Here is a 27,546-nt window from a genome sequence, read left to right as displayed (position 1 = left end):
TATCATAACTCATCTGAATGTGTTTTTTCTTCATAATCACTTGAGGCTGACACCCAAATTTGAACTTAGAACTACTGCAAGTGACAGCAACATAAATAGATATAGTCTCACTTTCAATTACTTAGAAATTACTACAGGTAAAATATTATATCTGTTTTCTCACCACTATTATTGACTCTAGTTTTGGCCCTCAGGGTGTATATTTGATTTGGAATTCATTCTAAGCTGCATATTTAGGATATTTTCAATTTAGCAACATATAAGGCATCTAGAAGAGAGTTTTTGCTTCCTGCAATAACAGGTAGAAATAAAGAAAATGTTTTATGCAGAATTCTCTAGCCATTGCAACAGTAAATGGTAAATTTGCTGATCTCTATAACACTTGAGAAGCAAAAACTTGAAGATAAATGAAAATGCTAATAATATAATTGCTTAGCCAAATATTTTACTACTGAGGCACTGAAATATGGCTTCTGATGTTAGTGCTTAAATGGGAGCACCCAACTTTCAAATGTGCACAGCACTACAAAAATTAGTGCTAACTTCAGCAAGTCTTGAGAAAGATACATCTGAAGCTACATAACAGAGGCATCTAAACTTAGACACTAACAGTTGTAAAATGCTGATCTAATATGCAAAAAGAGGTTTTAAAATGAAGTAATTTCTGAAATAAATCCTTTTCTCTCTCACCATATCTGAGCTAGGCCAGCATGTGATTCTGGTAAGAGTGAAAGTGATGTCTGCTTGCCCTTTCCCTGATGGAACTGGCCCAGCCCTAACAGGGACATCTCTTCAGCTCTAGTTTGAGCTCACCTGAACCTAAGGAATAAGAAATGCAGGGTGCAGACATGTGGGGAAAGAGGAGAGAGAAATGAAGGTCTCTGGCCAGACAGAGGCTCCCACACCTGTGCTTGCCAGCCTTGCCTGGTGCCAGCACTGGGAGCTGGCTCGGAGAGCACATCCTTGTCTACATGGGGGCTGCAGGTGTGTTTGAGGGAAAGCTGCATCTGGGGTCATGCAAATGACCCTGGGGACCTGTGCAGGCCTGGGGGCCATGGAGGCTGCACGGGACAGAGGGGTAGGGCTTGGTAGGATGCTGCCCATGGACCAACCTGGGCCAAGGACTCAGATAAAGAGTCAGGAAGGAGTGCTGACACTGAGAAAGTAGGAGAGGGAGGGCTCCCCCAGCACAGAAAGTGTGAGCTATTGGTGGGCCTAATGCATGCAGGTGATTTTTTTCATATAAACGTTGTCTATTTTTTATGGTCTTCCAACACCCTGCTCTGTTCTTGTAGCGGCTTTGACAATTCTGAATGGTGTTTTTTGATTCATAGCACAGCTTTTAAAATTAATTGTATTGAAATCAAAGCTTTGTCATAAGGAAAAAAATTACTGTTAACAACAGATCTGAAGAGGGCCAGCATGACTAATTACTTTATTTGATTGTTTCCAGAATTGCCATTCCTTTTTTGTGTTACTGCAAAGTAAGTAGGAAGACCACAAATAGTTGATTTATTTATTCTAAAAGTTCAGCTCAATTACTAAGGTTTGGGGCTGTTATGGCAATGAATATGTGGTATAGATAAGCAACTTTAAAAAAGTATTTTCATTCTTTTGCATTAGTGTCTAGCCTTTAATTAGTATCATCTGCTTACCATTTTGAACTGCTTCATTTAAGGGTCTTGCCTCTTAAATAGGAAATTAATGTGGAGCATTATAACAGTGTTTTATGAACCTGTAGAGCCCAGATGTACTTTTCAGATATGTTTGGCTGCTTTCTACAGATTGTGGTCATTTTGGAGGCCCTTGATTTTAAGAATCCTTGCATTTTCTGAGCATTTTTCATGCAGAATCATGCTAGCTATTGGCTCTTTGGCAATCCAGGACTGAGTATCAGAAAACCTTGTGGTTTTCAGTGACTGGGTGTGTACAGAAAAAAACACACTGGCATGGTTGCAGCTATGGTGGGGGACCTGCAAGACTCAGAATCATAGAAAATCTGGCTGAAAGGGTCCTCTGGAGGTCACCAAGCAAACTTCTCCATCAGAATGTGATTATCTCCACTGCTCCATCGTCCATACCTTCATCTACCTGATCTCTGAACACTTCTAAAGGTGGAGATCCCACAGCCTCTCCCAGAGTACAGAACAGGCAACTTGGTCCAGTGCTGCTCTATCCTCCATGTGGACAGATTTTGTTTCTCAAGTGCAACAAGAATTTCCCAAGCCTCAATCTACTGCCCCTTGTATGTAACAGCACAATTGTATTTGTTGCATGCAGCATTTGTAATGCAGTATTGGTAATAGTGGAGGCAATGGCCAATGTATAGGGAAAAATAACCAAAACCAATTTGATAATTTAGTATTAAGGAAGTTTCCATTTTTAATGTCAACATAAAAGAGATTTTTTTGAGGGAGCATTGGCTATTTAGTCTCTACAATACTTATCAAGCAGTTAGAAAAATAACTTATATTATAATTTTCTAATAAACTTCCAGTGCTTGTTAGTCTTCATTCAGTATCCATTTTACATTGATACAGATTTCTTGAAGGTGCAAAAAATTGCAGTTATATCAAATTGAGTTCTTTATCACTAAGGTTCTTCTGATAGTCAAGGGTTTTTTCATCACTGTCTTTACAAATACTTTTGAGGTCTCCATCTGTAAAGATCAAGATGTTCTTCAGGAGTACATGAGTTATTGATTTGTGTGTCTTGGTCTGTATACAGCTGTATACTTCCAAGCTTTTGTATCTCATTACACAGGAAACAGAAGTTGGATGCAGCACACACATGAAAAGCAGAACAAATGGTGTGTAATGTTTGCACATAATTCATAGAAACGCCATGCATGTTTTCTAGTTACCACATAAACAGCAGATTTAGTTGCTATTGGCCATGAACTAGTAGATTAATGGTCAACCAGAAGACATTGTTCGATGACATCCATAGTGTTTTGCTCTTTTGCTAGGTACTATTGTTAAAAGTGAAATGAAAAAAAAAAAAACAGAAGCCCTTAGTGTACCCACACCTTTTAAAATGATGTTTGTGTATCTTCAGCTGGCTCAAAGCCCAGGTTGCTTCTTCCCTCTTCACCATAAGGGTTCACCTCTTCACAATTTGATCCTGCCGCACCTCTGCTTTCTCTTGCTCTCCTGTAACAAAAATTCATTTTATATTAGAAGGTCCCTGTTCTGTTGCAAGTCCTTCTGGATCCCCAGAATCCCTGATTGTAATTAATACTGTGTTTAACTGGAAATATTTATATAAAATAAATTGAGTGAGGTTTAAGAAGAACTGTAGCAAATCTGCTATGTTCTTAGAAACCCTGTTAGTGGAGGGACATAGAAAACCAACCAAGGTGTACTTGTTAATGCAGTAATATTCAAGGAAAATGCCATTACTGTACAGCCTACAATCACATTACAGAAAACTGCAGGTGCTGATAAATGTGGGCAACTCTGCTGTTGGAGAAGGCACCATGTTCCCAGCAGGACATCCCCTCCTCCTTAGCAGAAGCCTGGCCACCCTGCAGCTCGCTGTGACCAAAGCGATGGTTACACTGACAGTGATGGGGAAATTGCATTAAGCTGCTAAAGCTGTCATGTACTGAGACACAGGGAGATGAACATTTAGCTATCATTGTTGATGGGAAAGGGATAACAGGCTTTCATTCCTTAACTTGCTTCTGGTAAACTGAAGCCTATTCTGTAAAAAATCCTGATGATTCAATTATCGGGACATCTTCCAGTAGTCACGATCATAGTATCAAAAAATATTACTCACTTTTTGCGATCTCTCTGCCCAGTGATGATCAAGGCAATAATTCCAATGACAACCAGACTAATGACCACCCCAAATACAATTAGCCAGATGGTTACTGGTGGTTCATAAGGTGCAGCCAGGGTTGGCAGTATTCCCACAAACTCCAGCGTACTGTCATCGAGTCTGAAAGCCTCATTCATTCGTCCTCGAGACATCCTGCCATCGAATGCAAATTCAAAGAGTTTCACACATTTATTGGAAGGAAAGGAACAGTTTTCAGTTTTTTATAAACCTTCAGCATGGCAAGGTTCCCCTGAACATCTCAGTTAAAAAGGCTGCAGAGGAAGTACTGCTAAACACCTTTCCCTTCTGGCATGTGAGTAACAACTATAGAAACCAAAACCCTTGACTTGACCTATTGCAGCTTAACTGGCGTGTTCAGACACTGTATGGGCTCTTATGGGCTCTTAAACTCAGTCTTAACATTTATTAAATGAACCTTCTGATCTCCTTCTCTCTTTGTATTTTACCCTTCATTCTCTTTATCATTTCTTGGCTATTGAAAAGTTTCTTATTTATGCCACATAAAGCCACAGCTTTGACATCTTACCTGTTTCCCTCCTACAATCTTACACAATTTTGATTAGTGTGTTTCTCGCTGCCCTGAAAACCCTTTCCCTGGTGTATCATCTGTGGCTTGTTTTTTCTTAAACTTCCACATCTGATACTGACTGCTAACCCAAAAGTTACTTTCACAGGCATATTCTTCTCCCTTAGTTCACCAACTTATCTCACTGCTTCTTCAACTCCATCTCAGGTTGATGCTGCTTTTAGATTTGTGGTCTCTTCATTTCCCACTGCACATTACCCATGATCTTCTGCAGAGCTGCAGTTTTACTTATCATTTTTATAGCGATGACTTAGAGTGGTGTCACACCATGCTATAAAAGAGCTGTTTGTTGACCTGTAAGAGGGAACTAGCTCCTGCTCTGACCTCTTCTATATAATCAAATACATCTGGCTGTCTTTCTAATACACCATTATTCTGGAGTCCTTGTTAACAATAATTCTTGCACTGACTTTTCCAAAATGAGAGGAAGAATACACATGTGCATGCACACATCATTACTGTATTCTGTATTTCAGGATACAAAATCGTTCCTGTTAAAGTCTGAGCAATTAGATCTGCTAGCAAGGTATGATGCAATGAGATGTGTTTTGGCAACCCCCTGAAGCATTTTACCTTGGCTGTTGTCCAAGATCCCATCTGATAGATGGACTGTTTTCTTTCTGTCATAATAGTTTTCATCATAGTATCTCTCATCCCACTATTTCCATTTTAACGGCAGAATTTACTCTCTTGTCACTGCTTCTGCCTCAGCTGACTTAAGCACTGCTTTCCCTTCCAACTTTCCATTTGGTTGGTTGGTTGGTTGGTTGGTTTTTTTTTCCCAGAAAGCAAAATCTCACCTGATGGCATTTTCCACATCAGCTTTGGGCACAATATCGCTGATATTACCTGGCATGCTGACAGTAATGTAGAAGGAGATCCTTTGTGTCTCTTCCCCAACATGAATGTCTGTAATTCTGAAGGAGAAACAGATGAAAGAGGTTATTTTCATTGTTGAGATGACATTAGCTTTAAATTCGGGCCAGTGAACAGTTGTGTTTGATTGGTATTGCTAGGGGTTGAGTTTACACTGGGGGCATGGTGAAATCAGCCAGGAAGTGAAATCTATTTTCCTGCCAGAATTCCTTTCTCTATGTGCTAATCTGTAACTTGAGCTGGAAAGTCTCCCTCATACCTAAGACAAGTCTTGGTGTAATTTTCCATAGCACATAATCACTTGCAGAACAGAGAGTGTTTGGGGTTGACCTCCTGAATGAGGTGATGTATGAAGTACAAAGTGGAAAAAAAAAAAAGCTTTCTTCCTTATTATTCTAGAGTAGATTCTAGATATTACATGACTGTTGTTCTATAAAGTAATATCTAATAGCTTGAGTAGAAAGCTTCTGAACATTATTGAAGATATTTAATCAAAAGGGTTGTTTTTCTTACCAAAATCACTTTCAGGTGAATGATTTTATGCTTGCAACTGAACTTAGATAAGATTAGTAAGTGTACCAAATTCTAGTGGTCTATAGTCAACACGTTTATTTTTCCTTAGCCCCAAACCTCTTGGAAATTCAGTATAATACACATACATTACTAGAAATGTTTACTTCGAATCAGTCTACCTTCCCTGATATTTCTATGTACATGTTGGGCACAAATTGTCACGGTTCATCTCCATCACTGATAAGCTGCAGGAGACAAAGCCTTCTAACTAACTTCAGCACATTATTCCTAAACTTCAGGCTCTTGAGGGGAAAGATCTCACATACCCGAGCTGTCATCTTGCCTTTTACAAACAGCTGATGTTTGACATTGTTTCTGTCACCTTACATTTGACAGAAGGCACAATTAATCCCACCATTTCATGCCATTAGCTGAGCAGAAGCAATGCAGGCATAGCTGGCATAATTAGGCAAGCCACTCACTCAAAGGCAGCTTTCTGTTTCTTCACCTCTGCAAAGTATTTTCTCATGGCATAGGCGACAGATGACTTGAACAAGAAGAGCTCGTTTTCATCCCATTCATACTGCAGAAACAGAACAAGAGAAATTCCTCAGAGATGGCAAGAAATCAGGGACATCAAGGAATCATTCTAAAAAGAAATAGCAACTGTAATGCTTGGCATGCACTTCTGTATTATTTATTTGTGCCATGATAGCACATCAGAAACCAACCCAAACCCTTTAGATCTCTCATCTGGGCACTGTGGAGGAGAATAACCAAGGAGGTATCCCTGCTGCCAGACGTCATGCTGTCCCTCTGCAATCTCTGGCACCTTTATGTAGGCCTGCTGAAGATGCTGCAGTCCCAGCACACCTCCCTGCCTTACATCAGCAAGGCTATTCCTACTAAATACTGTGCATTCTCTTTGAAGTTTAAAGATTTTATTATTTAGACCTTGTTTTAATTTTTTTTTTTTTTTTTTTTTTTTTTTTTTTTTTTTTTTTTTGCAGAACAGTTCTATTAAGGAGGAGAACCTTTGTGGTAGAGCTGTTGTGTGAAGTGGCTAATTTATTTGCTTAATGAGCTCAGGTTTTTGTTTGTGGTCTGTTTTGATATGTTTTGGTAAAAAACTCTTTGCATCAGTACTTCTGCAGCAAGCACATATTTGTTTTTTTTTCCCAGGAGAATAAATGGGTGATATAAAAAAAGATGTATTGCCTGTGTGCGGTCTTCTCCTGGCCTGCCTTATGAGTCCAAAGTTATTTGCAGTAGAAGACAAAAACAGCTTCTCTGGGGCAGGAACGAAGAGCTGTACGGGGGTAAAAACCACCACAGGAGGTGATAAAGCAGCCTGGTCTGTTGTGAAATAGCATGTGTGCACGAAGGGAAAATTCCCAGCTGAACTCTGTGGCAATATCTTTTTATTCCACTCAGGCATAGATTTGATTGTGTTTATGGTACCTGGGCAGGAAGGCCCATAAATGTCAGTGATAGAAAGTCAGCTTCTGACTTTCTTGAGCATTATTCAGGAAGGTGTGGAAGAAGGCAGCTCTGCTTTAATAGGCTTTATAAAACCTAGCTACATTTTTCAAATGTGTCCACCTCTTGACACTGATGTAAAATAAGAGAAATGTATAAATATCTATGAGGAAGACAAGGATATTCAGGGATAAACTGTTTAGCTGGGTCTGTTGCAATAGGACAAAGAGTAATTGTTTTAGACTAAAAGAGAGTTGACTTAGATAAGTTACTAGGAAGAAATTCTTTACTGTGGTGAGGCACTGGAACAGGTTGCCCAGAGAGGTGGTGGATACTCAGTTTCTGGAAATATTCAAGGTCAGGCTGGGTGAGATTTACAGCAACTTGATCTAGCTGAAGATGTCCCTGCTCATTGCAGCAGGGTTGGGCTAGCTTATCTTTAAAGGTCCCTGCCAACCTAAAGAATCCTGATTCTATTAATAAAGGGCAGGAAAGGGCAGAAAGAACCCACTGCTGTCAGTCCATTCCAGACCAGGTCCCGGGAAAGGCACAGGTACCCAAAGCCATGGCAATCAGAGCTGTCCCCAGGGCACTTGGAGGGCAGGGGCTGTGCCAGCCCTGGCTGTCCCCACCAGGAAAGGCTGAGGCTGAGTTCCCTTTGGGGGCAAATGCCCCCTGCTTTCTCCTGCTGGCACAGTCCTGCACTGAAGCACCTCTTCTTGTTACTGCAGCTGCCTCCAGCAGCTGGCACTGTTCACTATCACAGCTAAGAGGCTCTTGGTGGGGTTTCTCAATTTTCTATTTATGCCCAGCATCTTTAGGCTTGCAGTGCTGCTTTTTTTTTTTTTTTTTTATAACCAGCTTGAGCTTGATTCCTCCACTGACATTTTCTGTACTTAGCATGTTAACATTTTAAACATGTATTAATTTCTCTAGCTTATACTTTGTCTTTTTCAGTTTAATGTATTTTAATTGTCACTGTGCCTCTCAATTGCCTTTATAAATACTATTACTGGCTGTGTGGATGGGAAGTATCTGGCTGGCTTCTGATCTGTGTTTGAGTTGTGACCTCCCACATGGCTTCCCCAGGCATCTCAGGCACCCACCCTACACTGTGCCTTACAGAAGGTGCTTTGCCTTCAGATAGAAATGAACTCTGCCAAGCACCTCTGCTCTGTTACAGTGTGTTAACTCCAAGATCCCATATGTGATTTTAAAGACAGTGTAAGTGTGGCCTCTGATTCAAAAAGGATTTTTCATTGTCAAATACATCTAAATGCCTGCAGGCTGACAGCTCTCCATTCTCTAACACTGTCTTGTGTGACAGCCCTTTACAATGTAATCACACATATAGCATTGACCTGGTAGAGGATTTTGAATTCATGTTTGGAGAGGGGTCCGGTTTTCAAGTGGCAGTCAGGGGCTGGTGCTCCTGGAACCATTTATTTTAAATAAAACCGACCCCAGGGGATTCAGTGGGGATCTTGGAGCAGTTTCCCTCGTGTGGGCACTTTCCTAAAGCCCCAGCTGAAGCAAAAGCTGTGGGTGTTTCAGCCTCATCAGCTGCACTGGTGATCCAGCAATGCTGTGGCTGTAGCTCTGATCTCATCAGCCTGTAAACAATTAGCAGGGTAATTGCGGCAGTGCACGCTCTGGTACAGCTGGCGTTGAGCCCATCTGAGAGTCTGGATGCTTAATTTGCCAGAACTTGGGGCTATTGAAACGTCCCTGCTGGTCACAGCCGGGGCTGAGTCATGGCCTGTGTGAGCTCCAGCTGCCCTGGCCCCCAGCACAGCTGTCCCTGAGCCCCAGAGCAGGAATCTTTCCCTGCCTGCTCTCTCCAGAGCTAAGCACTAATGCAAAACTGTTTGCTGGCATATTCAGAGTGCTTTGTGCTGTTAGGTCAGGACAAAGCAACTCAAAATACACTTTAAACAAACAATTGCAGGGGGCCCACAGCTTCTGTGCACTGTGAGCCATGCAAAGCACCCAAAACACATTGGTCTGTGTAGCTGGGCTGAGATTCTGCCCGAGATTCCCCCTGCCTTTTCTCTATGCCAGTTCATACATGTACCATTTACCTGCTGCTGCCATACCAGCATTCAGCCATGTCCCTGGGGGCTCAAAAGGGACATTTGTGGGGAGGCAGAAAGCAACTGAATAGAAAAGCTTTCTTGCAAGTCGGTGGTGTGAACTGGTTTTGAGAGGAAAATGTATGGCTTGTTCTTCAGAGCTTAGGAACCTACTGTCCACACAATAATTCAAATCAAGTAATCTGTATGAGATTGTTTTACAGCTGCTCAATTGCACAACAAAAGACTATGATGGCTAAAGGCAGGCATAAAAATGATATTAAGCTAAACATTAACCATAATGACTAATAAATGTGTTGTAATATGGAACCTTTTTATGCTGTTGATATCAGTTTTGAATTGTATCTAACTCGACTAGGCAGTCTAGGAAGCAATAAAACTCCAGTGAGGCTTGCGTGTGAGAGAGTGATAGAAGCAAGAGCATCAATTCATATGAAAAATGAGCCCGTGGTTTGTGTCCTTGCTAGTGCAATAGGCTCCAACAAGCAGGTCTAAATGACCTGCCTGATGACATCCTCGTTCTTGGAATTACTAATGTCCTGCAAGGTGAAAATGGCTATTAACAGAAATTAAGTGTCTGCACTTAAACCTTCCACACTGCCTCCATGAGATCAGCATAAAGAGGAAGAGTTAGAATAAGAAGTGAATTTTCAGCCTGGGTTAAGCAGATGGGCTAAGCCAACACTCTGTTTAAAATCGTAAAAGCCATCTTCGGCTTTGATGAGATTTTTTTTCATTGCTGTAATACATTTTATTGGACCAGCTGGTATAATTGGGGAAAGCAGACAAGCTCTTGGGAATGAAAGCCCTTCGCCTCATCTGAAACAAGCAGCTGCACTGCACTGTCCCCTGCAATCTCAATAACAAAGCTATCTCTGCATCAGGGTAGGAGGGCAGGGAGGCAGCTGAACACATCAGGGCCTGGAAATATTACTGTAAACAGCCAAGCAAAAATCTACAATGAAATGCTAACAGATGTGTTTTAGTTTGAAATCAAGAGCATTTAAGGACAGAGAGTGGGATCCACCAGCCTGCTTTTAAATGTGAAGTTAGCTGCTCTAATAACTTCTGAAGGCAGCCACCATAGCCATGATAATGGCAATTAGAAAAAATCAGATAGAAGCTTTAAGTGGAGACATCAGCAAATCTGGGGAAAATACAGCCATTTTCATGTATACAGGTTCCTCTATATTAGTCCTCCAGGCCTGTTCTGTAGGAGGCAAAAAATAATGATGGGTGTCTCTACAGAATAATAACTCATCTAGCTGAGATGCCTTTCCTAAAATGGGTGGGCTCACTCAGAAATTCCTCCACTAATTTTAGAGGCGGCCTTGACCACAAACTTAGACAAGACATCTTATATGTGATAACCCTTCACCTGAGCTGATGCCACCCTTCAAACACAAAGGTCAGCCATACCCTGACTCATTTTCTGAGCCATTACCACAACAGCTCCGTTGCCCAAGCAGTAAGAAGGGTGCCACAGCACAAACACACTCACCGCCTGGTCCCCCAGAGCTGACTTCAGGCTGATGCGCACTTTGATGGCATTGCTAGAATCTGGTTCAGAAAGAAACAAGGGCCATGTTAGAGCTGCTGCAACAAAAAGTCTCCTGGGAAATGCTGAGGTGGCTAAAGCTTCCTTAAAGGTTTCCTTGCTCCCCTTGGAGAGCTTGGTGGGACTGATTTTGTTTCCCTTCAGTCACCTCTACTGCAAACACACTCATCTAAGCTGTCAGTTCCCAAGTCTGGTTTGTAGCAGATAGAAGGAAAATTCCTCTCTCCCATCACTGGGAATGAGCAGCTTAGGTGCAGATGCTGGTGCTTGGTTCGGTGAATCCCACTATCAGAGACTGGCACAGGGCTGTAAGAGTTATGAGGCTCTCCAGTGCCAGCAATGATTACACTAATATAACCTGGCTTGTTCATCACTCAGTGTCACAATAACCTGAAAAATGCATTTTTCCACAGTCTCCTTCTTTTCCTTCCCTTGAGCTCCCTTCTTTGACTAACACATGTCAGCAAAACCATAGCAGTAATTTTTTTTTGTACTGGTTTGCCCCTACACCTGGCTCCCTGGACCAGTGGCTCCCAGCTCTGCAATACAGGCACACTGCTCTCAGGAAAGTGCCACACAAGACCAAGTTTCTGAATCTTTCTTCCTCCTGTAGAGCCATCCCACACTCTGAGTGCTGCCATCATGAAAAAAAAGACACCTCCATTTCTGAGAACTGGGTGAGGCTCTGACAAAGACATGTGCTGACTTCTCCAGCTCTGGCCATGAGGAAGCCAGTCTGTTTTCCTGTGAGTAAAACTTACAGCTCAGTGATTATTTCCCATAATCCTGCTTTTCTAGGGAAAATAGCGTCCAACAGCTACAAGAGAGAGGCACTTTGCTAACCAAGGGTTGTGAAGAAGAACTCATGTCCTTAAATAACCCACAAGCCATACGTACATGGTGTCCAGTCTGTTTTCCAGCCAATGAATCTGCCAGAATTGTTTTTTTTCAGCCACTCATATAAAGGTTCAAAGTAGTGGAGCAAGGGAGCTGCATTCATGTATTTTTCTCCTGTTACACTTTCCAGTGCTTGAGTCCAGGGCTTGGATCTCCCTAATTCCAGCAATTGTCTGTATATGTGGAATGAGAAGTAATATATTATTGCCGTGTTCCATCTAGATGAGAAGGACACTCTGTGATCAGTGTAAAGATGTTAATCTTTGCTTCTGAATTCACTCTTTTCTCCCATTATTCCTATTAAAAAATATTTTATTCCCACAAACAAGTAATGAAACCTTTGATGTTTAGAATCTTAGTGTACATAAATTTAGTCAAATTGTCAAAATTAATTGAGCAGGTATAGGCTAAATTTCCAAGCTAGGTTATTCTTGATACAACTTCATTTATTCCAGAAGCTTTGTTACAATCTGATTTATTATATGTGAGAAATTTGTTTCGTTACCTGAGTTTCTGCCCAGCTTCATTGGAGTTGGTAATGTCACATTTGTGAAGAGGGCCAGTATGGTTAGCTGCCTTGCAAAGTGCCTCCTGAAACTGGAACTGATAAATGGTGCGGGTGTAATACCTAAAGGAAGGGCAAGGAAAAGGGAGGCACAGGTTATATTAGCTGTATGTCAAGGAAACCTGCAAGCCTTTGGCCTTTGTAAAGCTCTGCTGCATCAGCTGTCACTCCTGCTTGGGAGACTGCACTGCAGGGAGAGAGGCCAGCTGATATTTACAGGCTAGGCTAATTCAAATCTATCAACATGCCAAGATCAAGTGGACTAGAAGAGCCCCAGATCTGTTTGTTGCCACATAAATCAGGAGAGGGTAAAGTTTTTAAGGTCCAACTCTCTGCTCTGAGCCCTCTAAAATGAGGTCGCTGGGACACACTGGACATCCAGGGCTGCATGTTCATGGCCCAAATGATATGGGGCACAGTGATCTTCCAGGAGGCAAACACCTCATACAGAAGTGGTCCTGCTGGTTTGATGGCAGATTGAAACTTTCCTGTGCAGCAAGAAGGTCAGCAGCCTCCTCACTGCTCAAAGATTATTATAGAACAACCCCTGATGTGCAGAGAAACATTCCCATTGAAATCAGCAACCTTCAGTCTGGGCTTTAAACAAAATAAGATTGAGTCCTGAGACTCTCCAGCAGATGCTTTAGGTAGCTGGGGCTTGTTCTGTAGAGGAAACTTAAGTCATTAATTAAACACTGCACTACCTTATGAAGGAGTAATCATTGGCCACGTGAAACAGCGTGGCAGGGTCGCAGTAGGTTTCATCATGAGGGACTGGTTCCACAACACCAACTATGGCTCTCCTGGAGATGAAGGAATAACACAGGGTTTCTGTTTATAGACAATAAGCAAAGGTAATCTGACTCAGCTTTTCTTCTGTTTTGTCTGAAACATATGGACACCTCTTACTTGCAAACAGAAGAATTCCATACAGCTCCCAGTAACCCCAAGTGAGTTCTGCTCCACAGCTGGAGACCACAGAGAGGAAGCTGTTTGGAAACTCATAATGCAAGGAAGGGATTTGTATGATGGCAGGGTGTGCAGGGATCAATTAGTGGTATGAAATAATCTGCAAGACATGAGATTCACACAAACCACCTCATGCCCTGGGCCAGCGCGAGTTTAGAGACCTGTATTTTGTTCTGGGCAAGGGCATGCAGAGACTGAGCAACCCAAAAGGTGATGGCCTCCTGTGCCACTGGGCTGGAGATAAGCTTTCTCTTTATTTTCCTCTTCTGAGACTGTCTTTCCTGAGAAACAAACACATGTCTTGAGTTCTGAAAATGGTAATAAGCTTCCATGGAAATATTTTTCATAAACCTGTATTTCAAGAAGAGAGCTTTGCAGTGCCACTGCAACAGATGTGATAAGCTTCCCTGAACAATTTGTCATTCTCTATTTCTCTGACATCTCTGCTACTTTTGAATACATTGAAACTGATTGATTTTTACAGTGGGTCAGGAGGCTTGCATATATCAACTTTTATTATAGATTCTGCTTGCTGATGGAGGCTTGCTGTTCATCTTTGTGTTAGAGTTCAGGCTCCATTTTCAGCGTGGGGCTTGTTTGGTTTCGTTGCATTTTTCTGCCCTCATATTAAAACCAACCTGGGGAATTACAAACTCGAGTCTGAATCATATTTATTTTTAATCTTGTGCTCCAAGGTGCTGAAAATAGACTGATTGATGGGCATAATCTGAATAGGCACCTCTGGCTATTACTTGCCGAGGGAACTGTATTTTCTGTACCAAGAAAGGTGGTGTCTTAGTACACAAGGAAGGAAATATTCAGTTTGAAATCTTTCAGACAATTTGCCTCCAAAAGCACTATATGGTGGGAAGGAAACACAAAGCAGAGAAGTATGCACAGAGACTTGGTGGATTGAGATATGCATGCTTCTCTGGCTGGCAAGTACAATGAACTTCATTTTCAACTTGTCCTTAAGGATGTGGGAAGCAAACCAGAGCACATGACCAATGAGGCTTAGAGAAGGGATGTACTTTAGCTGTGAAGATGTCTTGGGGAATGTGTCAGGGGGACAACAATATTGATCTGGAACAGGCTATGCAAAGGCCATGGGCTGTCTTTATCAGGAAGCTGACATGAGACCTTCTGAGACATTGTCTGCACCAAGCTGGGTATTTCTATCTAGCACTCTACTGGTATTCACAGAAACACCCAGATCCTGTCCTATAGGGGCACAAACACCTCAGTATGTTGAGTAACTAGGGTTGAGTTTGCAGGTTCATATGAAAAAATCCCCTTTTTTTCTCAAACTTACTTCATCTCCCACCACCGTTTGGTCCATTCCTGCTTTGTAATCTCACCCCTAAACACCATCCACCTCCACTTCTCCAGCATGTAAGTAAAAGGCATTGTTCCAACAATCGTTAGTGCTTGTTTGAGCAGAAAGTTGATTTCAGTTTCTGAAGAGAGAAGCAGTTAAGGTAATGGTTATGGTAGCAATTAGTATCTGATTAGATGGCTAAAGCTGTTTCCCTTAACAGCTAATGCTTAAATCTTGTTTGAATTACAGATTTTCACTAAAGAAAAAATGGAAGGAAGAATACTACTGAAAAAAACATGAGATAAGATCATTTAGGAATTGTACACTGTTTTTTCTCTCTTTCCCCCAAACTCTTAAATAACCTAGTCCTTTGACATTTACATTTAGTTACCCATCACTGAGAACCTCTCCAGTCTCTGAGGAATTTTGAGCTGAAGACATCTCAAAATGTATAAAATGTGCATCTTCATCCATCTAAGGCAGTGCTCAGAACCCAGATGAACTGCATTATAATAAAAGCCTACTTCTGTTGTCACTCATTATTCACTCAAGAGGGAGATGTAAATCTCAAGGTTTCAGTTTCATTTGAACTGCTAAATACATATCTTGATAGAGATATGTATGGATTCATGCAACAGAGATTGAAAAGAGTATTGGAGACTCATCTAAATGAACTGTGAAGATTGAAGGATGAGTTGTTCAGTACTGAAGGTAGTGAAGTGCTAGCTATTTCTTTTTAAATTATGTAACAGCATTTTAAAGCACTGATCCTGGCTTTACAGCGCGATTTGGGGAAAAAATAGTATTTCTGGTAAATTAGAGGATTAAGATTTTCAGAAGCCTGTCAGTTGATTGCTGAGTTTGCAGGCACAATCTTCTGCCACAAAATAAGGCCAAAAAGCCCTTTCACATAAATGCATAATATATATGCATTTATTTACCTCCATCATCTTGGAAAGTTGGCTCTAGGAGATCAAGAGATTTCAAGTGCTGAGGCGTGGCTGCAGAAAGTGACATAATTTCACCTACAGCTTCATGGAAGCCCTCGTTGGCACCGCTCCTCAGCAGGTAGGGCTGCCCCGCGTACGCCATGTCGTACTCAATGTGGCCCATCTCATGGTGTGCCGCCAGGAAGTCATCCATGGTCACTTTGGTGCACATCTTGATCCTACACACCAGAATAAAGTGTCTGTGGTCAGAGAGAGAGTGGCCCAGAGAAAGGCTGTCTGAGCCCTGTTTGCCACAGCCATGGAGCGAAGCCCCTCCAGAGCTTGCAAATGCCCTTTGCAAAACCTGGGCAGCCACATCCTGGTATGCAGTGCAGATCCTCCTGCTACAGCAATGGGCAACTCAGCAAAACACCTGCAGCTACCTTGAAACTGTCCAGGCAGTAAGACGAAACTGCTGTTTTGTGAGCACAGCTGTTCCCTAAAACCTGGTGATAAATTCACTGTATGTGTGGGAGTGAGTAACCACCACCAATCTCAGTAAAACAGTAATGCATAAAACCCTGTGCATTGGTGACTCCTGCTACTTCATCCTCATGTACTTCATCCTTTACTATTTACTAAAGGAATGTCTTCCAAACAGGGTTTATTTTCACCTTCCCCAGACTGCTGAGGTGGGACACTGATGTGTTTCACTAAGGCTCAGCTGTGCACCAGCTTCTTTCCCTGGGTAACTGTGGGGACTGCAAGAGGGGTCAGAATTTCTGCGAGAAGTCTTCATTTTCAGTGGTAATTGCTTTCCCACTTCTTTCCCAAGTACGGAAGAGACTGATGGATTTTCATGAAACTGGATAATTCTGCTAAAGATAGACAGTGGACTCTCAGGAGATTTTCCCTTGCTACCCAGGGACCCGCTGCCATTGCTGCAAAATGTGCAGTTGTCTGCAAATCTCACTGGTATCCACCTGCATTTCTGTTTATTCCTTAAGCCCTAGAACATAGCCACTATTTCTCTAATTCATAAAAATATTTGTCACTTCTCAGCTAAAATTTGAGAGTAGGTCTTGAGTAGATCTACTTGTAAATTTGAGTAGATCTTCACAGGAAAAGGTTTACAGTCCCACAGGATCCCTGCTCTCTTGTCTTCCTTCTCCCTCTTTTCAGCCAGAAAAAAAAAAAAAAAAAAGAAATTATAACTTAAGACAGCATGATGCACCTCTAGTGAAAATACATTTGTTCTAGGAGGTAGTACAAGAGGGTCATAGCAATTTCAGTACCTGTAATCATTTTTGCCCAGGTCCCATGCTGTAGGATGGCAGACAACCTTCCTGTTGTCGGTCGGCTCTGTGAGCATGGAGTTTGCCCAGAAGCCCTCAGTCATGTTTTTGAGGCCAATGGAAACAAAGAAGGCCTCAGCAGACTTGAATATTTTAATTGCATCCCATTTCTGAAAGAGACAATGCCACCATTAACCTCTGCTTCTGCATGCAGCCTGTTCCCAATGCTCTGCTGGATGCAGGGAAGCTGACTTCATATTTATTTCCCAGGAGCTTCACACCTGCACGTGGCCTGTTGAGAGTAAGTCAGTAGTGTCTGCTTTTGGCACTTCTGTGAATTCTTCTGGGAACTGGAATTAAGTGTGTTCCCTGCAAACAAAATAGGTTTCTGCACTCAGAGGTTCAGCAGATAGCACCTGACCCAGACCAGAGAAGCTCTCAATAAAATATAAAGTAAGACAAAAAATGCATTCCTGTATGCCAGATCTGTGATCTGACACTTCAGTCAACCTGGGGACAACACATTTGAGGGAGTGGAGCTACATTCCCAGCAGATGAGCATGAGAGATTTCAGCCAGAACCATAAAACCTGGCAAATGTATCCATGGGAGTTGCTTATCAGATTGAAACTGCATGGTTATGTTCAGGATAATTCTGCCATTCAGCAGTTTTATTATTCTTCCCAGCAGGAGCTCTGCATTTACTGTGATGAGCTCTCACAGAGACCTGGGTGGCAAACAGCTCATTTGGTTGAAAATCCCAAATGGGGCACATCAACCAACAAGGATGAGCCCACCCATTGCTCAAAGGCTATGTAAATAATGCTTGCCTTCTTGCAGTGCTACTTCAACAGACACAAATTTATGACTACAAGTGGGTCAGTAATGTAAAACAGAGGTGAGAATAATGCAGACTTGTGCAAACTGCTAAGGAATCAAATTCAACTATTCCTTCTCTTACCAGAATAACATTTTCACGGAGTGCTGCCTATGAGAAGAGAGTAGATTTCAGGTGAATAATTGCATTTCAGAAATCAAGTTCCATCTAGTTCCATCAAATTCCCTTTAGTTTAAAAAAGGAGTAAGGCTTTGGCAAGATTAAGGGAATTTTCTTCCCCCATGTTCTTGGTCTGGTAAAGGTGGTGGCACAGCTGTTATCTCTACAGATCTCAAACACAGACCTTATGCTACTATGCAGTTATCAAGAGATAACAGGCACCATTGCAGTTTCTCTAGCCGTATCCAAATAAGCAAGACTGACAAAAACAAAACTGTGATACACAAACTATTTGATTATGGTAATGACTGGCAAAGGTCATATTTGATACCAGCCCACTCCAGGAGTCCTGAAATATTTATAAGTACAAAATATATCTCTTAATGGATAAGTGTCTCTGAGGAAAGTAGACTTGGAGACAAGATTAAGAGGGTCAAAGAAGGTGGAGGAAAACAGAGAACAGCTAAGGGGATATGTACAGGGGAAAATGCATAAACACTTGAAAGGGAAAAGCAAAAAAAGGATGTAAAAAGCAACACTTTGTTGGCAGTGTGTCTGCCTGAGGGCAGCCATGGATTTCTAGAGAGCAGCTGATATGTGGTACATAATTTTTATACCCTCTAGATTTGCTATGTAATGCATATTGCATAAAGGCATGTCTTACCTTTTCAACCATTGTAGAAGTTACATCAATGTTTGGTTTGGCTGGATAGGGAACAGTCAAGGCATACAGATTTGTCCAGAATCTACCCCACATATCACCTTCAGGAAAAGAGAGAAACAAAGAAATACCTTAAATTATTTATTATACATTCTCAAATGTGCCAGACAGGTCTATAAATTGTGCAGTGTCAAAAATAGGGACTCCTATTCCTCTAACCAGGCCTGATCCAGATGTGTAGGGGAGCAGTTCTAGAAGGTCATGCATAGGTCAAACTCAGATCAAGAATCCTTTTATTACCCAATATCAGGAATTCTTGGATAATAGAGTTTCAGGACTGATGACATTCCTAAAGGTGTATGAAAACTGAACATCCTTTTTTCAGTCCACATGATTGTTGTGCCATGTTCAGGTGCACAACATTTATGGCAGCTTAATGCTGCATGATTTGAAAGCCATGTTATGAAATGTGGGATCTCGAAGTAAAATCTGAAAGGAAAAACAAATCTCTCTGAAACAGTCATTTCTGAGGAAGACAAGTGCTACAGGGCGGAGGGAAATGTCCAAGTGCTAGAGTTTTGTGCTATGTGAGGTTTGGTGAGGATGAGAATACCTGCCTTCCCTTCCTGCCACTGCTGCTAAGCACTTGTGTCATCTCTGCTAGGAATATATGCATTTCTCCTCTACCCTTCTTTTATCTGTAACCTTTTTGGTGATATCCTGATTAAAGAGTCAGATTACTCTCCATCCATGTGCCTTGAAGGTGACTGTCCTGTGTATAAAGTCAGGTGTGCACTGTATGCGTTGACATACCCAGCAAGTGAGCAGGGAGGCCTCCTGTGGAGCTGATGAGCTTGGGGCCATACACTTGTGCCAGCCTGTGTCTCACGTAGGCATGCAGCTGCTCATACAGAGGTTTTATCTGGAGGCAGAAGAGGAGAAGGAAACTATTTTTATTTTTCACTTTGGTCTATTCCGCACATTACTCCTAAACAGAGAGCCTTGAAGCTCTCTCTGACAAAAAGCTCTTGGCAAGTAACTGCACCCCAAACCTGCAGCTTAGTTTTGTCCCCTTCCTCAGGGCTCAGTCATTGAGTCCAGATTCCAGCCACAGAAGTCCTGCTCAGGTATGAGGGAGGGAGCATTGCTAACTTCTGAGCTGGAGAATCAAGGATGCCATCTACCCTACAGACCCTACCTGGAAGATAGACATGGACCTGCAGAGATCCCTCTTTCCCAGCCTTTGAGGACAAAGCTGGCCCTTGAACAGCTACAGAGGTAGAAAAGTCATGTGTGTCTCCTCATATCTGTTTCTGTTAAACCCAGGTAGAGTGAGATCAGCCAGTTTAAAGAAGGTTTCATCTTCATTCATAACATCAGCACATGAGCCCACCATTTCAAAACAGCCCTGCAACCCAGATGAGAGCTCTTCCTGCCTCTACCTGCTCAAATGTCTTCTCTACATCTTCGATCAGCTGGTCACGACTGTATTTGTAATTTTCTGGAGACTGTGCTTCATAATTTGCTCTCCAGTAGTCTCCGTAGTCAGAATAACCTGTAAAGCATGGATGCACATGAGGACACCACATGTGGCACTGCATAGGTCTGCAGGAGAAGTGCAACTCCCTGCAGATCCCATGCAGACCTGCAGCCTTCCCCCAAAGCAGCAAAATTCTAGATAGTTTGGGTTTAACAGAGAGGAAAAAGCCTTCCTGAGTGTCTGTCTCATGAACATGCAGGTGTGGGAGATTTCCAAGAAATTCAGAAAGTGATGTCATGGTTATCTGCTAGTTAGGGTCATTACGTCTGGAGATGGAGGTCAAAGGAAATCAGGAATCCTGACTGGAGCTCCTGGGGCTATGAGGGACAGCAGCCTCTGCTCAGGCTGGACGCTAACAGGTTCTCACAGAAGGCATAAACTGGTGGACACTGAAAACGGGCCCCCTTTTCCAGAAACTAAACCACCAGGACACATGCAGACACCAGAAGTGAAATTCAGCTCCCAGTTCCGTTACATCTTCCAGTCCACAGAGCTCCATCAAGCCTGGAGTAAAAATGGCTCCTAGCTGAAGTCTCATCCTTAGGGGTATGGAGGAAGACCATAATGACCATTTCTTAATGTTTGGCTTTTTTCCCTGCCTTACTATTTGGGCCATATGTTCTTACCCAGCTCCAGCCTGACAGTTTTTGCAAAACAAGGAGGATGAGAAAGCAGGTGATACAGCTACAGTCTGGCTAAGAGACAGATGATGTAGCTACTTCAGAAGCTACCTTAGAAGACCCCAAAAGAAAATTAGAAGGCAGCTGCTACTGTTCCTTGAAAAGACAGTTCCATATGATTTGTGTGGAGGTCTCAGACTGGAAGCACACTTCCCTTAGTACAAAATCCTTTTTGAACACCCAGCTGCACCTGCTGTCCCAGGCCTACCAAATCTGATCATTCCAGCTAGGCAATAATGCTTATAAAAGTACCAATGACTGTGGCTGCTTCAAGAAGGTCAAGGCCCATAGGAAAGAGGAGATGTTGCCAAAACTCAGCAACACTCAGAAGCTGTTTAAATGGAGTGTGCTTGTCCATAAATCACAAATGGTGCAGTTCTGGGTGCTATGTAATGAGGGGCACTGATACATTATGGCCTTTGGGAAAAGTGCCAACAAGGAAGGGTGCCAATAAAAAGGTGCATCTTGTTCAAGGCTGGGAAGAAACCTCTGAACTGGTCAATGGCAATTGTCTGCATTGCCTCTTACTATGAGACATGCACACCAAGAGCAAATTATGTGCAAATTATGTATGTGTTTTGAATTCCTGGGGAAATTGGGTAAGACTGCAGTATGTCTACTAGTTTGTGAATGCCAGAAGGGGAAAAAAATAAGGAATAAAAAGAAAGCAAAAATTGACTTACCATTAAGCCTTGCAACCTCATTTTCAAGTTCAACATACTCTTCATATAATGGTCTCATCATTCTGCCAATATCAGCTCTCCAGCCTTCCCAGGCCCACAGTCTCTCATAATAATCAGTGCTGCCAGTCATAATAGCATCCAGACCTGTCAGAACAAAAAAGTAGGTACTAGGCTTTGAAAAAGTAGGATTTTTCTTTTATAACAAACAAACAAACCAAAGTGAAAGAAATTCATGAACGGAGAAGAAAACACTTTGTATTTGCTATACTGAAAGATCCCATTATTTCATTGCATCCTTTCCTAATTTAAGGTTTTCCTCTTGTGATATAGGCAAACCCCAGGTGACAAGCAGGCTACCAAACAAGCTGAGCAGCCCTCCCCAATTTTTTTTTTTGCTACAAACAGGAGATGGTATGTCTTGTGGGCAGAAGGTCCAGTGGAGGTGCCTGAACTGCACGGTGCAATTAAATTATGACTAAGCTTTAGATAGGAGGAAATATCTGTTGAAATTACAGCCTGTTCTTTTGCAGTCAGGAGCCACCCTTTGGCTTTCTCTTTTGGCACCCTCAGGGTAAAGATCACAGTAGAGGCAATGGTTGGTGTCATACCTGGCTCCAGCACCAAACACTCCGATGGATTGTTGATTTTACAGACAGCCCCAGTGCTGTAGATGGTACTCATTGTATTTAGCACAATGCCCAGCTGCAAGTTAGATGCAAGACAGCCTGTTAGAAACCCACTCTGTGCAAAAAAACAGCCAATTATGTTAATTTCTTAAAAGCTAGAATCAACACTTCTCCCACCAGCTTGATATTTAAGCATATGTTTGAGCTCAGGAGAGATTAATGAAAGAATTTGCCTAAATGCATTACTGAACCAGATCTATCTGGAAAAGACAGATAATCTCCCAAATATATGATATAACCTGCAAGTTCTTAGTATCCAGTCAGACAGAACTCTGGATTCAATGAGCACTGACTGTCACGCGAAAGCTGTCAATGCACAGCAGCAATAAAAAAATAAAGTTTATCAATGTTCTTCCATAAGCATGAACACACATAAACTTTGCAGGGATTTGTGGCTTTGAGTGGCAGCAAAAAGGGCCCCTTTGGCTGGTGCTGCCAGGCTGACTGTTGCCTGTGGGTGTTCACATCACATCACATCACATCACATCACCACACTGATTGCATGGATCTACTTGGACTCCGTCACAGAGAAGCTGTGGCTCATGTCTTGGGCCAGCTGAAGGCCAAAATGCACCTGAAATCATTCAGCTCTATCTCAGAACATATGGTACGAAGCTTTGTTTTAAAAATTTTTTAATGTTTCCACATTTTCGTGTCTCAAGGATAACATGTACCACTTTTAGCTTTCCCTTTAGGACTATGAAATTTCTCACTTAGAGCTTTAAATCAGAACTCTGAAGAGTTGTCAGTGAGAAGGGTAATTAGTGAGTACCTCTAACTTTACCTCTGTCAGCATTAAAACAAATCAGTGCCCAGGCAAATTTTTGTTGTCAGTGAAGAACACTTAGATATTCTTTGGAACCCCATCAGACTGTGTGAAAAAGTCACTTTTCAAACATGAATCAACAACTTCAGTCCCAAAGGCAATTATCTAGGAAATTCTAAGTGTCTAAACAGGGAGGGTACTGAAGAACATAACTCCTCAACAGAAACAACATTACCATTAGTGCACTGTTGTGATCCAAAATAAATATATGTTTGTATGAACTGCAAGCAACACAATCTGTTTTTCAGAAATTCATCTTATTTGGATCAGACAATCTGCTGCTTCCCTTGGTGATTAGCACTGCTGACCTTAGCAGACAAATCTCAGAATTCTTCTGTAATTAGGACTGTAGGATCCTGGACTGTAGGTACCCATGACTCAGTGCAATGTTTCAATTTGATCTTCGTCAAAGGGAAAGTAATTTAACTCCCAAGTGTTTGATTATAAATCCCTTTTGAGTCTGCATAGCTGCTCACTCCAATTTCACATATAGTCATTATCCATATACCTGTCTCTTAGGTGAACTTGTCAGTGCAAATATCAAATCTCATTAGGATTCTTGCCAAATCTTGCTGGCCTTCAGCAGCTTTCTGTGGAACCCTCCCCATTTTCAGGCATCCTAGGGTGCTCAGTACAATGAAACATTCCTTCTTTTTCCCAGTATGATAACGTACCGAGCTCAGAGAAAGAAAGACTTCCTCTATCTCCACCTTTTGGACTCGTTGAATGGCCTTGTACCCATCTCTTTCTGCTCATTGCCCTAGGTCTGGACTTCATCTAGGACGTACCACATGTCCTTTCTCAGTTTTATGGCTAATCCAGCTATAAGTGCAAGGACTGCTCTAAGGCGTGTTTGAAATTTATTCCATGGCAAAACTGCTGACAGAAATGGCAACCAGCTTCCTAGGTCAGACTACCCACAGTCCTATATTGCTGTGAACACCTAGAACAGGTACACTTCCAGACCATACACTGCATCATCCCAAAACAAGCAGGGTGGTGACAGCACTATGCCCTGGCTTGAGGGTGCTGTGGGAGGCAGCTGAACTCACCCCCCAGAAATGATGAACTACATTCAACAACTTACTCTGTTATATTTTTCTGGTGACAGCACAGATGATCCTTTTTCCTGGAGAATCTGGATCTGGAGCTTGGTGAGGTCATCCGCAATGCTGTCTACTTGGAATTTGCTGGCATTCCCGGAGGCCTCCTCGTAAAACGCGGACCACCTGGCACCCGCCTCGCTCTGCAAGGGGGTCACACAAGCCTGAATTAACCCCTCCAAGGGAGTGGAGTGGCCTGATGCACTCCGTGGACAAAAATATCACTTCTAGGAAGAACTTCATTTGTGTAGAACACCCATGGACTGCAGGCTGAGCACTTGCACCACCCGGTGAAATGGCTAGAGAGCTTTTTGGCTTTGTTATATTCACACATCCAGATAAGCATTTTTCTTTGGGAACAGCAAAAAGCATGACTGCCTACTCACACCTTGGTTGTTATAATTGATCCAGCATTGCTGTGTCTCCTGCTATTCTAAAGCATATTTTCTTCACCCACCTGTGAAGAAATAAGCCAGGGCACAAAGAGATCTGTGACCCAGATGTTAATCCCCATTTCTGTTGCAGTAGCAGGAATACTCAGCTGCCAAGATAGTGATACTGAGTCTGTTTATAAGGCAAATACTACTTTCTTCTGAAATGCTGACAAATAAAAGATTATACCTGGGCAAAGAGGCTCTAAACTAGTGCCCAAATTGGGTGTGCAAAATCTCAACATTTTGCATGAGATTGCTTTTAACACTTCTGCAATTACAGACCATGATATGTGAAGCTCCCAAATTTCCATTCACAAAGCAGTAGCATTAGAATACTATTCAGAGTTGAGACTGTCTTATTCACCTTTTTCTAATGTGTTCGTACACAGTTTAACACATCAGCAGCAATTCCAAATGGCAACAAAAACAGTACTAATTAACCTGGGTCCTTGGGAAAGTTTATTTAATTGTGCTTATGCCAGAGCTTCCCAGGTCGTGGATAGGGCACCTGTAACACCCATCTCTCCCTGCTGAGGGGTCGCAGAACTCAAATGTTATATTGTGCCTGAGGAGCTCTTTCAGGCACCCTTCACCCCTGTGCAGACACACCAGTAAGACCAGCACTTAGTGCAGGGCTGTACCCGAGTTGTTCAGACCCATATGTGACAGGGGTACAGCACCCACTGCTCCAGGCTCCAGCACAGAGGGGTGGTGACAGATGTAAAGCCATGGTAATCCCATCCCCACATCTCCTCCATCCTAGCTGCAGGAGAGCAGCCATCACTGGGAGGCTTTCCAAATTCTCCCCTTCATGGGAGCAAACAGTCCTGACACTCCTCAGCAGCTCGTAGAGCCCAGTGGGAAAAAGCTTGATAAAAGAAGGGCATTGCTGTGCCAGTGTGTTCCTGAGCTCCTTGTCCTGAGCAGGAACAGAGAGGTGCCTCAGGAGTGGCAGGGCAGAAGAGGGGCCTCTTTGGCTACAAAAGCCAGGGGAAAGCAGTTATCTTGCTGTCTGATATTTCCACAGTTAGGGGAATTGGTTGATAAGTCAGAGGAATAGCTGTAGGGCTTGTGACACAATTTACAAGGAAAATGGATGTGAAGGAGCCAGAAGGGACAGTATTCATTAACTCTCCTCCAGCAGAACGGGAGGAGGAGAATCAGTGGGTTTATTACCAGCACTGCTGAAGATATCAAGAGAGAGAAAAAGTTCTCTCTGAACACTAGACTAATTGGTTTTATTGCTGGTATCTCCTCATGTATTTTATTATCATCTCATTAATGCTGAAAATACTATATAGGGCTTTCATTTTATGTGTTTGGAAACATTACAGTTTAAGTGTCTGGTGCCTCGGAAAAAATTCCAGATTGACAATGATTAGTCATTAGGATTTCTTCCAGCAACCAGTCTCCTTGCTTTAATTAAGAAATATGATAATTAAAACATGTTTTAATTAAGTTATATGAGCACAAAGTGAAAGACCAGCTATTAGGCAAAAATAGATGTAGGATGTTCAGCTTCATTTTTATGTTCTGAATTGTTTTCTCTAAGGCTTGAGTTAACTTTAAAAAACATGCCACTTCAAAACAAAGCAAAATTCAAGGTGATTTTTTTAATTTTGAAAGGCTTTGAGCTTACAAGATACTGAGTTGAGGCATGGCAATACCAGTAACCAGCAAGACCATGGCTGCCTTCTCTTGACAAGTTCTTGCCTAGAGACCCCCCAGGGCTGGGGCAGACAGAGGCTGGTGTTGATAAGCAAGAACTGTGTTGGAAGACAGGATAAGTAAAAGTGCTATGATCCTTCCTGCAGATACAAATGGACTTTCAAACCAACATACGAGACCACTGCAACAGAAATTCCACAGCTGGCATTTGCTAGTCTGTAATCTCACTTCATTTTCCCTAGTCTAATACCTCCAGGCAGTCTACCAACAGCCCTGATTATGAGAAGAGTGATGGTGGCAGGGGGAAATGTCCACCACTGGGTAACTGGTGTGCCTATAATTCCATCAGCAAACATTTAACAGAATGCCTGCATCCAGAAAATATTTGTATATTCACTGAGAAGTGAAACAACTGTGTATGTCAGTAAAAAGCCCAGTCTTCATCTGGTCTTAGGGAAAGTGGGAGACCTGAGCTCATGTGAGTGCAAGATTCAAACCTTGTTTCCTTGCACCACAGACAGCACTTACCCCAGACCCTTGGAGAGGATCTTCACGCTCAGGATATGCCAAGAGGAAAGGAAAATGCTTTGCTCTTGGAAAGGGAAGCCCCACAGAGAAACACTATACCAGGAGGTGTTGGACTCATCAGAAGAAAGCATCTCTCTCCATCCAACACAGATTTTCAGGATGAACATGCAGTGCTCCCTTGCCTTTTCCCTCCACTCACTGGAGTGACCTGAAGTGATGGCTAGGGACAGTCCAGCTTCTGGCCATCCCTCTGCAGTGCAGGCAGTCCAGGTACTAACCCAGGGCTGTAGAGGCTGGTAGTGGCCCAGGCACATCCAGTAGGCATTGCTACATTAAAGCAAGCTCCTCTACCCTCCCCAGAATGAAGCACAGCTACCAGAGAAGTCAAACTCCAATTTCAGACAAGCTTAGTGGAACCAAAACAAACCAGAAAGTGTTAGATTTCTAAGAGAACAGTAAGGATGCAGGATGGAGCACTCACCATTTTATTGGCATTCTCCTCAGTGATGTTGGTGTTGTAGTTCCATGAGGCAATGGAGTTCTCATAGCTGATATCTTCTGCCTTCCTGTTAAACTCTATTAAAAACGTTTGGGCTTGTTGTGTGACATCCTGAGGGGTCACAACAGCACTCATGCCGCAGAGAAGCCAGAAGTGGACAAACATATTCATGTTCAGGATAAGAACTTCTCAACGAAGTAGGTTTCCTCAGGTAAGCTTCTCTGTTGGCCTCTGCCTCATCAGCCTTCAAGCATGGCCACTGTGAAGAAGAAAGGCTGATCCAATTTGCTGGACCTTTTATAGGTTTTATTCATTATA

General features: G+C 42.4%; 1 protein-coding gene across 1 annotated transcript; it reads right to left on the bottom strand.

Moving 5' to 3' along the window:
• Window positions 1–1,875: 1,875 nt before the first annotated feature.
• On the bottom strand, window positions 1,876–27,546 carry ACE2 (angiotensin converting enzyme 2). Its single transcript, XM_068180002.1, has 18 exons — window positions 27,211–27,546; window positions 24,084–24,242; window positions 22,093–22,186; window positions 21,485–21,628; window positions 20,024–20,136; window positions 19,395–19,503; window positions 18,585–18,682; window positions 16,925–17,094; window positions 15,642–15,868; window positions 14,695–14,839; window positions 13,118–13,216; window positions 12,354–12,476; window positions 11,849–12,021; window positions 10,895–10,953; window positions 6,304–6,404; window positions 5,233–5,349; window positions 3,784–3,978; window positions 1,876–3,152 (listed from the first exon to the last, which is right to left on the bottom strand). The coding sequence occupies exons 1-18, from the start codon at window positions 27,397–27,399 to the stop codon at window positions 3,032–3,034; spliced, it is 2,436 nt and encodes an 811-aa protein (XP_068036103.1). The 5' UTR covers window positions 27,400–27,546; the 3' UTR covers window positions 1,876–3,031.

The sequence above is a fragment of the Anomalospiza imberbis genome, chromosome 2 (assembly GCF_031753505.1).
Source record: "Anomalospiza imberbis isolate Cuckoo-Finch-1a 21T00152 chromosome 2, ASM3175350v1, whole genome shotgun sequence".
NCBI lineage: Eukaryota > Metazoa > Chordata > Aves > Passeriformes > Viduidae > Anomalospiza > Anomalospiza imberbis.
This window is presented reverse-complemented; position numbering and strand designations above follow the sequence as displayed.